At 51.7% G+C, this 11,873-nt stretch overlaps 1 protein-coding gene across 1 annotated transcript in view; it reads left to right on the top strand.

The window, feature by feature from the left end:
- The window catches only part of SAG (S-antigen visual arrestin), a 39,729-nt gene that overhangs the window by 17,654 nt on the left and 10,202 nt on the right, over positions 1 to 11,873 (top strand). Inside the window, exons 7-10 of the mRNA XM_042781322.1 lie at positions 567 to 702; positions 1,859 to 1,943; positions 5,115 to 5,187; positions 9,207 to 9,344. Of these exons, the coding sequence (XP_042637256.1) occupies positions 567 to 702; positions 1,859 to 1,943; positions 5,115 to 5,187; positions 9,207 to 9,344 (432 nt within the window). The remainder of the gene's footprint in view (positions 1 to 566; positions 703 to 1,858; positions 1,944 to 5,114; positions 5,188 to 9,206; positions 9,345 to 11,873) is intronic.

Here is an 11,873-nt window from a genome sequence, read left to right as displayed (position 1 = left end):
GCTGTGGGTCAGAATGGACTCCAGGCAGTGGGTGTGGTTTGGGCTTTGCTTCTGTGAAGATTGACAGCCTTGGAGACCCTGTGGGCAGTTCCACTCTGACCTCTAGGGGCGCTGTGGGTCAAAATGGACTCCACGGCAATGGGTGTGGTTTGGTCTGTTCTTCCATGAAGATTGACAGCCTTGGAAACCCACTGGGGCAGTTCCACTCTGTCCTCAAGGGGCGCTGTGAGTCGGACAGCGGTGTTTGAAACATGTTGACGTAAGACCCGCGGCACATTCATGTTATCAGCTGCACACTGAGATGAGCTGGAGCCAGATCCTGCCAGGCTAAGGTGGATGCTCAGCCCAGAGTTGAGCGGCGCAGGCCACACAGCCAGTGAAAGCACGGTGGGAGGGACCAGGTCCTCCAGGCTCTGACACAGCCATTGTCCAAACGTTCTTCTAGTTCATCCAGGTTTCGTTGGGAGCCTTCCAGAAGGATACCAGTATGAATATAAGACGGAGAAGGCCGTCCTGGGATGGCCGGATGCTAGTCCCAGGGCCTGTCTGTGACTCTCTGCCCACAGGGCCTCTGTACGCCTGCTAATCCGTAAGGTACAGCACGCTCCATCCGAGATGGGCCCCCAGCCCCAAGCCGAGGCGGCCTGGCAGTTCTTCATGTCGGACAAGCCCCTGCACCTGGCAGTCTCCCTCAGCAAAGAGGTAATTGCAGCCGCAGGAAGCAGGCACACATCACGGTCATTCCCACGTGGGCCAGGCCTGGGGGCAGGCCTCGGTGCCCCTGCTGGCTGGAAGTCATCTTGTTTCTAGGGATCAAGCCCCAAAGCTGGTGAAGGGGCTTCTTTTCATCGTCTGCAGTAAACCCTGTGACAGTGTCAGCCTCACTTGCATCCCACTCCTTGGCAGCCTGACAGCCTGGGGGGGAGGCCTCCCCTCTGTAGCCCCACATCTTTGCCCTCTGTCCTGCCTGGGGGCTTTGCTTGCTAACGTGGCATCAATAAACCAGTTGCTATGGAGTCAGGACAGGGAGAGCTGGTGTGAGAGCCGCAGGGTGGAGGCGGGACAGGGAGACCCCTAGTGTGAGAGCTGCGTGATGCCCTGGTGGGTTTTCAGTGGCTGGCTCCTCAGAAGCAGGTGGCCAGGCCTTTCTGTCAGGTGCCTCTGGGTGAACTCAAGCTTCACCTTCAGGAGACAGCCGAGCATGGTAACTGGTACCATCCAGGGACTTCATCGCCTCAGGAGGTGTGGTTTTCACTAGCAACTTTCTTGCCTCCTGTTACATTTCACAGAAGCCACATGGGGTGGTCCATCACATATGAAGGCCGCCATGTGTTATGGTGGAAGAAGGGGGAGAACCCCTGGCCGAGGCTGTCTCTGGTCTCTCTGGCTACCAACAGTTGTGCACACGTGTTGGTCAGAAGTCGGTGTACTGTGTGTGTGGATGTGTTTGTGTACGTGCGCTCATGTGCACACACATATGTGGACTTCCACCACTGAAGAGAACTCTGTCACTGGGCTTTCCCAGCAGGCTCCTTTCACTTCCCTCATTCTGCCTCAAATTACCTCATCTACTCAAGACCCTGGCTTACCTGACGCGACTGCGCTCTGAGTCCCAGGCGGAGACTCCCCGTGTTCACCTTGTCCTCATCAGCATCCCCCCGACGTTTACTGGGCAGAGTGTGTTCCAGATCCTTCTCTAAAGGAAACATGTTACTCGTCTTATCTTTCTTATCAGTGTGGGAATCCAGTCCCTTTGGTTCTAGTTAAAGGGATGAAGATGAAGAATTTAGAAAACTGGGCGTTCGAGACACCGTCCCGTTCTTTTCTGTCTTTCTGATTCATCTGCTGACTCTTCCAGATTTATTTCCACGGGGAGCCCATTCCTGTGACCGTGACTGTGACCAATAACACAGAGAAGACAGTGAAGAAGATGAAGGTGTTAGGTAAGCACTTCCTCTCAAAAGGAGAGCGCCATCGCCTAGCTGCTCCCCTCCCCTGAGGGCCACTCCTCTGGTTGGCAAAGGCCCTTCTGGGCCCATGGGTTGCCTCGTTGTCCCATCTGTCATAGAAGTCAGGACTGACCTGGAGGAAAGACCTTGTAGGTGTTGCCTCACTCAGCCTCCTGCCTGGTGGGTTGCCGGCTCACCAGTTACCGTGGAGTTCGCTCCACCTCGTGGTGTACCCTGAGGGTCACAATAACACTCTGCTCCACAGGGTTTTTAAGGCTGATTTTTGAAAGATCACCAGGCCTTTCTATCCAAGTGCCTCTAGGCGGACTTGAACTCCTACCTCTGGGTCAGCAGCTGAGCTGCTAACCGTTTATATTATCCAGGGCCCACCCAGGTTACAACTGACTGCTGTCTTAGAACAACATCCCTGACAAGCGGGTTTCCTATCTTCCCACAGGCATGCCTTCCTGGAGGGGCCCCATTGTCAGGTCGCAGGGGGAGCTGTGGGGGAGAGATTCCTCCTGGAGGGGCCCCACCTTCAGGTCGCAGGGGGAGCTGTGGGGGGAGTTTTCCTTCTGGGGGTCAGTGATGAATTTTTTTTTTGCCAAGGCAGCACCATGTAGTAGGAAAAGTATTGGATTCAGAGCCCCTGGGCTTAATTAAAGAGCTCTGGTGGCATAGTGCCTAAGGCACTTGACTGCTACCCAGAATGCTGGCGGTTCAAACCCACCAGCCACTCCTCGGAAGGAAGGTTGGGCGATCTGTTTCCATAGTGATACTGCCTCAGAAACCCAAGGAGGGGTTGCTGTGAGTCGGATCTGACTCGACAGCAGTGAGTTTGGTTTGGTTTTCTCGGGGAACTTAATTGTGAGCTCGGCCTGTGGAAGCCCTTGCTCCCCCTCCAGGAGTGGTTCCTGGTCTACTTTCCCAGGTTCTGTGAACCTCTAAGTGAATGTGCTTTGTGTGGGGTAAAACGCTCCTGTCGGGCCTTGAATCACCATGATGTGGTGGCCAAGCCTGCAGGATGGGCACCTCCTGCCAGCTGTTCCTACACATTTCCTCAGCTTAAAGTGCATCTAAGTGTAGTGGTTGCTGGGTGCCATCGAGTTGATCCCAACTCACAGTGACCCCATGTGACAGTGGAGAAACTGCTCCACAGAGGTCCCTAGGCCATAGTCTTTCAAGAAGCAGATTGCCACCTCTTTCTCCTGAGTGGCTGGTGGATTCAAACCACCAACCTTTTGGTTAAGCAGCTTAGCACTTAGCCACTGCGCCACCAGGACTGGTAGGGCATTTAAGTGCAGGGGAAGGTCTTATATGAAGTGTTTTTTAAAACTGATTGAAAAGAAACCAGTGACTGGGCTACATGAAAAATGCAACAGAATGACGTGGGAGGGTGGCCTCTAGGTTCACTTCTGACTCAGACGTCCTATGGCCAAGACAGTGGCGTCGTGCCTTGGTGCGAACGGCTGTTCCTGTTTGCCCAGAACCGAGGCTGGGTAGGAAGTGGGAGTTTCGGTGCCAAAATGGGAAGTCCCGGGTGAAGCAGGCCCACAGGTCCCCATGGCCGTCCGCACCACTCGCCTCTTCTTCTGTGTGCCTGTCACAGAGGACGTGGGAATGTGGTTGTACACATAATAGAGGATTCCAGATTTTCTTGTTGCTAATAAAACCCAAAAACCCAAACCTGTTGCCTTCGAGCCGTCCATTCTGACTCATGGCGGCCCCACGTGTTACGAGTGGAACTGTCCCGTAGGGTTTTTTAGGCAGTGATCCCTGTGGAAGCAGATCTCCGGGGTTTCCACAGCACTGCTGGGTGGGTTCTGACCTTTTCGTTACCAGATGAACACAAACTATTTGGCCACCCAGGGACCTTATTTGGATACTGAATTTAACCATTTTGGTTTTGTTTTATGTTGGTTCACTTTGTTTGCCTTTAGACCTTTGGGTTGTTGTTAAGTCCTGCCCAGTTGAGTCTGACTCAGAGTGACCGTGTGTCCAACAGAAGGAAGCACTGTCCGGTCCTGCCCCTTTGGAGGACCTGAAGTTACAGAGCATGTTGCCTGTGGTGTTCACTAAAGTGTTCCACAAAGTAGGGAGATCCATACAGTATGATCGCGCTATTTCTGAAAGTGTAATGAATCCTAACATCAAAGCCACTAACCTGTGAAATAAGCAGTTGACTTTCTGACACAAAACGTGAGTGGGTTTCCATGGCCTGGGCCCTGTGCCAAGTGTATCACATCCATTGTTTCTTTTAATCCTCAACCTTGATTGTGAAGATTTAAGGTCGTCTTTTCAATCCTCTCTGTAGGGTTAGTTAGATGCGATTATCACTCCCATTTTACTGATGGGGAAACGGGGGCTCAGAGAGGCTAAATAACTCACCCCACAGTTAACGGCTCAACTGTGGTCACCGTGAGTCAGAATCGACTTGATGGCGTGCCATTGCCAGTCTGGCTCTGGAGTACCTGGTGGGTGCTGACTGAGCTTGAGTCACCATAATGTGACAAGAAAATCTAGAACTTCCTAGTGTTGATGAATGTGCTCGCTGCTAACTGAAAGGTTGGGGGTTTGAGTCTGCTCAGAGGCACCTCAGAAGGAAGGCCTGCAATCTGCTTCACTGAAAGCCCCGTGGAGCACAGTTCTGCTCTGATACATGTGGCATTGGCGTGAGTGGGAGTCCGCGCCATAGCAGCTGGTTTTCCTGGGAGTCTGGCTGCAGATCCCATCTTCCTACCCACCACGCCCCACCAGGAGTCAAGTATTCACTGCCTCCAAATGGTTTTTAGCTTCTCCAAGCTACTCGGAAGGAGGCTACTCATTAAATATGAGGGGATGTTGGACGGAGGTGAGGTTCAGAGAGCGAGCCAGTGCCGGGAGAGTGTGTGCCTGCAGGGGACCCAGGCATGCCCCATAGGCGCCTGAGAATAGGTGAGCGCAGAGGAGAGGGCTGCTGTGGCTTGTGTGTGACTTATTGGTGAGTAGAAGCAGCCTGAAGATGGGACCTGGAAATCTCTGCAGTTAAGCGTGGGCTGGAAAAGATGAACCTGGGAAGCAGATGGAAATGGTGACCGGTGAGGTCAGTGTCCCCTGGAAGCAGGCGGCTCATGCATGGTGTAGAGGGACCCACACTGATGCATCCTACCCCTTCCCCCTTTGCAGTGGAACAAGTGGCCAATGTGGTCCTCTACTCGAGCGACTACTATACCAAACCCGTGGCTATGGAGGAAACACAGTGAGTAGCAGCTAGCAGTTCCACTTCCTGGGCTGCCCCACCTTTTGGTCAGGTTCCCCTTTTGTTGCATGTTGATGAGGGAACACAAATGCTTGCTGGGCTCTCTGGCTCCACGCCACCTTCCCTCTTCCCACTTGATGGGCTGCCAAGGAAGTTAGCATCTTAACCCCATCTTCACCTTTCCCTGCCTCACCCACCTCCCAGAGTTCTGAGCAATCAACCCAATGGACGGAGGTGAGGGAAGCAAAGGTGGAAATGTCACATGTGGGAACAACTGTGCCTTACTGTTTAGTCTTGGGATGAGTTGTTAAGAACTATTTTTAAAAAGTAATTTATTATTTGTTGTTGTTCAGAATACACACAGCAGGATATACACCAAGTCGACAGTTTCTTTCTGTGCAATTGAGTGACACTGATTCTGTTCTTCGAATGTACAACCATCTCACCCTCTGTCTTAGTTATTTAGTGCTGCAGTAGCAGAAAGACCACACATCGGTGGCTTTAGAAACAGACATTTATTTCCTTGTAGTTAAGGTGGTCAGAGTCTGAATTCACACTGGCGCCTTGAGGGGAAGGCTTTCTGTCGGGTGCAGAGGAAGGCCTTGTCTCCCGGAGCTTCTGCTTCTGCGCGGTCTTCATGTGGCCTGGCATCTCTCTTCCCCCATCTGTGCCTACTCACTTGCTTGTTTAATCTCTTTTATATTTCAAAAGACACACCCTATGCTAATGTAGTCTCATTAGCATAACAAAGACAACCCATTCCCGAATGGGATTATAACCACAGGTATGGGAGTTAGGATTTACAAGTATTGTGGGGGAACATATTTCAATTCATAACAACCTCCTTTTCCAAGTTGTTCTTCTCCTATTAACAGAAACTCACAGCTCCCTGCGTTTCCTGTCTAACCTTTCTAGTTGGTGTTGTCAGTTTGGAGGTGTCAGAAAATTGATACCATGTTTGTCCCAGCACCTGTCAGCACAGATGAAGGTTCTCTGTCTTTCGATCTTCTCATCAATGGAAGATCTCATACCAATGACAACTGGATTCGAAGGGTGTCCATTCTTAGCCCGTTGTCACAAACAACTTTTCTCCCTTCAGTAGAATAAAAAGCAAATGAGAAAACTGTGATGGCTTCTGTGGGCCACACTGAGAGACCTGCCCCATTATACTTTATGCAAAACGGTCAGGTTCATCGAATGCACCACCCACCCGCCCCCACCAGGGGAGGAAAGCTTTGGAAGCTTTATTGAAAAATAGTTCACATACCATACAACTCACCTGTTTGAACAGTGTACCACCCAATGTGTTTTTGTATCTTCACAGGGATGTGCAACAACCATCGCAGTCAATTTCAGAGCATTTTTATCAACTCAAAAAGAAACCCTGTATCCCTTCGTATAGCTGGCATTTCCTAAACACCATTGTATGTAAAAATTATTCTGTGTAAGGGGGTTACTCAAAAAAAACAAACCCACTGCTATCAAGCTGCTTCTGACTCATAGTGACCCTGCAGGACAAGGTAGAACTGCCCCATAGAGTTTTCTAGGCTGTCAACCTTTAGGAAAGCAGACCATCACATCTTTCTCCTGTGGAGCGGCTGGTGGGTTTGAACTGCTGACCTTTCAGTTAGCGGCTGAGCACTTAACCACTGCACCACCAGGGAAGGCTAAGTAAAGGAATTAGATGTAGAATTTAGAAAGCCTTGAGATTAAAGTCATCAGCACGCTCTTTTCTCCTTTGCTAGCATTTCCAGATCTGTTTCTGTAGGGAGCCCGCTCCTGTGACCAGAATTAGAAGGAGGAGGGTATCAGCAAAGACAAACTGATCCACTAGGATAGCGTTGTTGCTGTTGTTGGTAGGTGCTGTCCAGTTGACTCCGGTTCACAGTGACCTCGTACAACAGAACAAAACGCTGCCAGGTCCTGTGCCGTCCTCACAATCCTTGCTGTGCCTGAGCCCTTGTTGCGGTCACTATGTCATTCCACCTCACTGAGGAGTACAGTTTGTTGTGTTTTTTTAATTTTATTGTGATTTGGGGGAAAGTTTACAGAGCAAATTCACTTTCCATACAGCAGTTTACATACACTTTGTCTCATGACATTGACTGCAGTTTCCCACAATGCAACAGTTCTCTTCCCACTTCCTCCCCATAGTTACCTCTTCCCTGTGTCCTTCCCTCCATGCACTCCTGCCCCCTGAGCTGTCTTCCTGTGCATACACAGCCCTTCTTTTTTCCCATGGTTGACCTCTCCAAGGAATGTATCTACCTAATGTAAACATTCAGCTCATATGCCTGAAGTGGGTTCAATTCTAGACCTGAAGGGCAGCTAGGGGCCATAGTCTCGGTGGTTCCATCAGGCTATATCAGACCAGCAAACCTGGTCCTTTTTTTTTTTTTTTTTTTTTAATTTTGAGTTTTGTTCCACATTGTTCTCCCACTCTATCCAGGATCTCCTACATAGATCCCCCTCCTAGTGGTTGACAGTGGTAGCCAGGTACCATCTAGTTCTTCTTGTCTCACAGTCATATAGGCTGAGGATCACATGGTGTACCAGTCACTTGGACTGATTGTTTCCATGCATCTTTGGTTTTCTTCATTCTTCTTTACTTTGGATGAGGAGAGATCCATCATTGCATCTAGATGGCTGCTTGCAAGCTTTTAAGATCCCAGTTTCTACAAGGAGTAGTTTTAATCTGACACACATGAGGTCAACATACGTCAGGCTTGAGTTCAGCCACTGGTTCCTGAGGGTGGCATTCAGGCTTCCAGCCCCCCTGCGAGCAGGTGAAGGAGTGGTCCTGGTGCTGGTTATGGGGCAGTCTTCAGAGCCTTATCCCCACTTCTGGCAGAGGATAGGATGACAGATGTGCTGGATAGGACGACAGATGTGCTGGATAGGATGACAGATGTGCTGGGAGCAGTGGCTCGGGCTGCTGTAAGCTAAGCTCTGCAGCCACAGAGACCTGGGCCTGCCCTTGTGGCTACGCAACCATGGGCATGGCTCACGTCTGTAAATGGGGACCCGAGAGCCTACTCGTCATGGGGTGGTGGAGAGGCAGATGAGAGGCAGCCTGGGGGATGGCTTCCAGACCCTGGAGACACTCACCGCTCATGTCACCAGCTCGATCCCAGGCCCGTCCATGGCATGGTGCTCTGGCATCTGAGATGTCGGGAAACCCACTGCCTGACCAATGACAGACACGGGCAGGGAGAGGAAGAGTGTGTGCTGCCTTGAACTTAACCCAGCCCAGTCTGCACGACTCATGGAGGGAGGGCACACTTTGTCCTCTCTGTAGCCACCACCTGGTGGCACACTAGCCTCCCTTAGAGCCCCAGTTCTCAGTGACAGGAGCAGTTCTAGCCTGATCTTGTTCTTCTTTCAATTTTACATTTCAAATTTATTATTATTTTTTATTGTGATTTGGATGAAAATTTACAGAGCAAATTGATTTTCCATGCAACAGTTCATACACATTTTGTTTCATGATATTGATTGCAATCCCCACAGTGTAACAGCCCTCTTCCCACTTCCTCCCTGTGGTTACCTTTTCCTTCTCTACCTGTGTCCTATGTGTTCCTGCCCCCTGAGCTGTCTCCCTGTGCAAATGCTTCCCTTCTAGTCTCCCATGGTTGACGGTTCTAAGGACCTACCTGGTGTTGCCTGGTCTCAGTGCTGGGACTGACCAGAAGGCCCTGCAGCCCACTGTGGAGGAGATTGGCCGTGGTTCTCTGACCCAGGGGCCAGTCGATCTCATTTCATCCCATGGAACATTCTAAAAATTCAGCAATTCAGAGCAGGCTTCAGAGCTTGAGGAAATGTTCAGCGTTGTTGCCGGCCTGCTCTGCGATTTCACTTCTTGTAAGGCAGATCCACAAGCCCTCAAGCTCTCCTTTTCAGTGAGTCCCGGGAACTTTGGTCCTGGAAAAACGCTTGATGACAAGTAGGGCCTTGTGGGGTCGGTGACGGCTTTTGTGGTTCCAAGTGGCAATGAGCCAACTCTGTTTTTCTTCCTCCAGAGAGAAAGTGCCCCCAAACAGCACTTTGACCAAGACACTGACCCTGTTGCCCTTGCTGGCCAACAATCGCGAGAGGCGGGGCATCGCCCTGGACGGGAAGATCAAACATGAGGACACGAACCTGGCCTCCAGCACCATGTGAGCGCCGGGGCGGCCCCCCGGGCGGGGTTGTGCTGACCTGCTCCCCTCCTGGCCTCCCCTCTCTGGGCCCGTGGGCTGCACGTGCAGGTGACAGGCTGGGTGTTTGCTGTGCAGACTTGGTGGCCCCAGTAAGGACCCAGCTTCCATCCTTGGTGTGATGTAATTGCTACAACGGTATGCTCTGGAGATGGCCAGCGGCCAGACCCCAGCTCGTGCTCTGGACACCGCTGCGCACATGACCTGAGTTTTCTGGACTCAGTTTCCCCATCTGTAAAGTGGGGGCACTGACAGTTCCCACCTCAGGTTAGGAGTGAGATAATCCACATAGTGCAGTGCCCAGCACCCAGCTCAAGAAACAGCGGCTACTACACATTTTTAAACTTTTACTGTGATTTGAGTGAAGATTTACAGACCACATTGGTTTTCCTTCCAACAACGCAAACCCGTTTCGTGACGTTGGCGTCCACCCTGCAGCCGCGCTCCTCACTTCCTCCCTGCGCATCCCATTTCTGTCCGTCCTTTTTGCCCCCCCTTCCTGCCTTCTGAGCTTGGTCGCTGGGCGCACACTGCCTTTGATCTCCTGTGGCCGGTTGTGCACCGTCTGGTGTGACTGTTCACCTCGTGGGCCTGTGTGTAGCTTGGCTGGAAGTTGAGCCACGGACATGAGTTCAATTCCAGGGCTGAAGGGTGACTTGGCAGCTGCTACTTTTTAACCACCGTGGACTCTTGTTGGTAAGGAGATTGGACTTCAGCAGAACGAGGGCCTGGCCCCAGGTCACCCTGTCAGTTAATGGCAAAGCAAAGCCTGCTCCTGACTTGGAGCTTTTTGTTCCTCTCTCAAGTTCAGGGCTGGCTTCTAAGCCCTCAAAAGTGACCACAGCAGCAGAACCTGGGTGACCAGCTCTGTCCATGTGCATGTGTGTGTGTGTACATGTGTATATGTGAATCTTCCATTCAGGGACAATCACGGATGATGGCTTGCAGGTCATCTCAGGCATGGGTCAAAGTGTATTCTGTCCCCAGCTTCTGTCTGGGCAGAGGTAGGGCCTCGGGCTTGTAGCCCCTTTTCCCACTGGAGGCAACCTCTCCCCACCCGGTGCTTAGCTACAGTCCACAGTTCTAGGAAAAGGTGTTTTGCCCTGTGAAAGGAGCTGTGCTGGTGAGCAGGGGGCGGGGGGCGGGCCACTGTGGTCCCATCAGAAGGCACCCTAGACTGGGTTTGTTCTTCCAGGCCCAGAGCCTTGCTTGCTGTAACACAAGGTCACCATCTCAGCCCCCTTCCCAGACCACTCAACACAGCCCTTCCCTGCCTTCTGCCTGCAGCTTCCTCAGCTAGGTGTGCTGCCATAATTCATGTGTCTTAGCTGGTATTTCATGATTTTTCCACACCTTAATTGCTGTTACTAAACCAAAAACGAAACTCACTGCCGTCAAGTCGATTTCCACTCATAGCAACCCCTCCTTGGGTTTTCCAGGTGGTATCACTACAGAAGTAGATTGCCCAACCTTCTTTCTGAGGAGTGGGTTTGAACTGGTGGGTTTGAACCACCAGCCTTCTGGTCAGCAGTCAAATGCCTTAGGCGCTCCGCCACCAGAGCTCCCCAATTGCTGTTACTGGACATCCTGCAATACTTGTGTGCCCCGTGTTGGATCACGTGAAATTACTGTCTGTGTTAAGGTGCCCAGCACAGTGCCTGCAATAGTAGGATTTCAGTACATGCCAGTGAGCTCTGGAAGAGAGGTTTCTGTCAGGCAATGCCATGTGACACTCCGCTCTCTCTCGGGCGTGCTCAACGCCTCACGTACCTCCATTCATTCCCTTCAGTGTTTGCTGGCCTCTCAGTCCGTGCCTGGCAGGATACTACAACTGGGGATGCACACCTGTGGAGACAAGGACAGGGGCAGTCACCGTTCCCTGCCAGAGGCACTAATAGAGTGTCCATGTGCCTTGCCTCCAAATGGAAGTGCAGAGGTGGGGCACAGGGAGGCAGCAGAGGAGGAAGGGGACCCTCCCGGGCAGCTTAGTGTTTGGCAACTCTGGCACAGAAGTACAAGGTGGCCAAGGCAGGCAGAGGCCAAGCTACAGATTGCAAGCTGTGCCAGACTTGGGCTCAACCCTGGAAGTTCTTTCTGGCTGTGAGTACCCAGGGAAGGAGCCTGGCATGGGGGAAAAAAAGTGATTGTCATAATCCAGGCAGGAAAGGCCAGTGGAGGAGGGATTGGCTTGCCAGGGATGTCTGGTTATGGCAGGTGGGGGCCAGGGGAGAGCCAAGGAGGACACATCCATCAGCATTGAACTTCTGGAGGGGAAACGCCGAGATACAATGCATGAAAACCCCCCCACACACCCCAAACATGAAAAGTTCTAGGATTTTGGCAGGGTTGTTATAACAGAGCAGAAGAAAGATGAGGCGGTCTGCTTCTGTGAAGATCACAGCCTTGGAGACCCTCGGGGCAGTTCCACTCTGTCCTCTAGGGGCGCTGTGGGTCAGAATGGACTCCAGGCAGTGGGTGTGGTTTGGGCTT

Source organism: Orycteropus afer, unplaced genomic scaffold (genome assembly GCF_000298275.1).
Source record: "Orycteropus afer afer isolate SDZICR_OR568_19922 unplaced genomic scaffold, OryAfe1.0 scaffold00006, whole genome shotgun sequence".
NCBI classification, from domain to species: domain Eukaryota; kingdom Metazoa; phylum Chordata; class Mammalia; order Tubulidentata; family Orycteropodidae; genus Orycteropus; species Orycteropus afer.
Note: the sequence above shows the minus strand (reverse complement) of the source record. Positions and strands in the feature narration are given on the sequence as shown.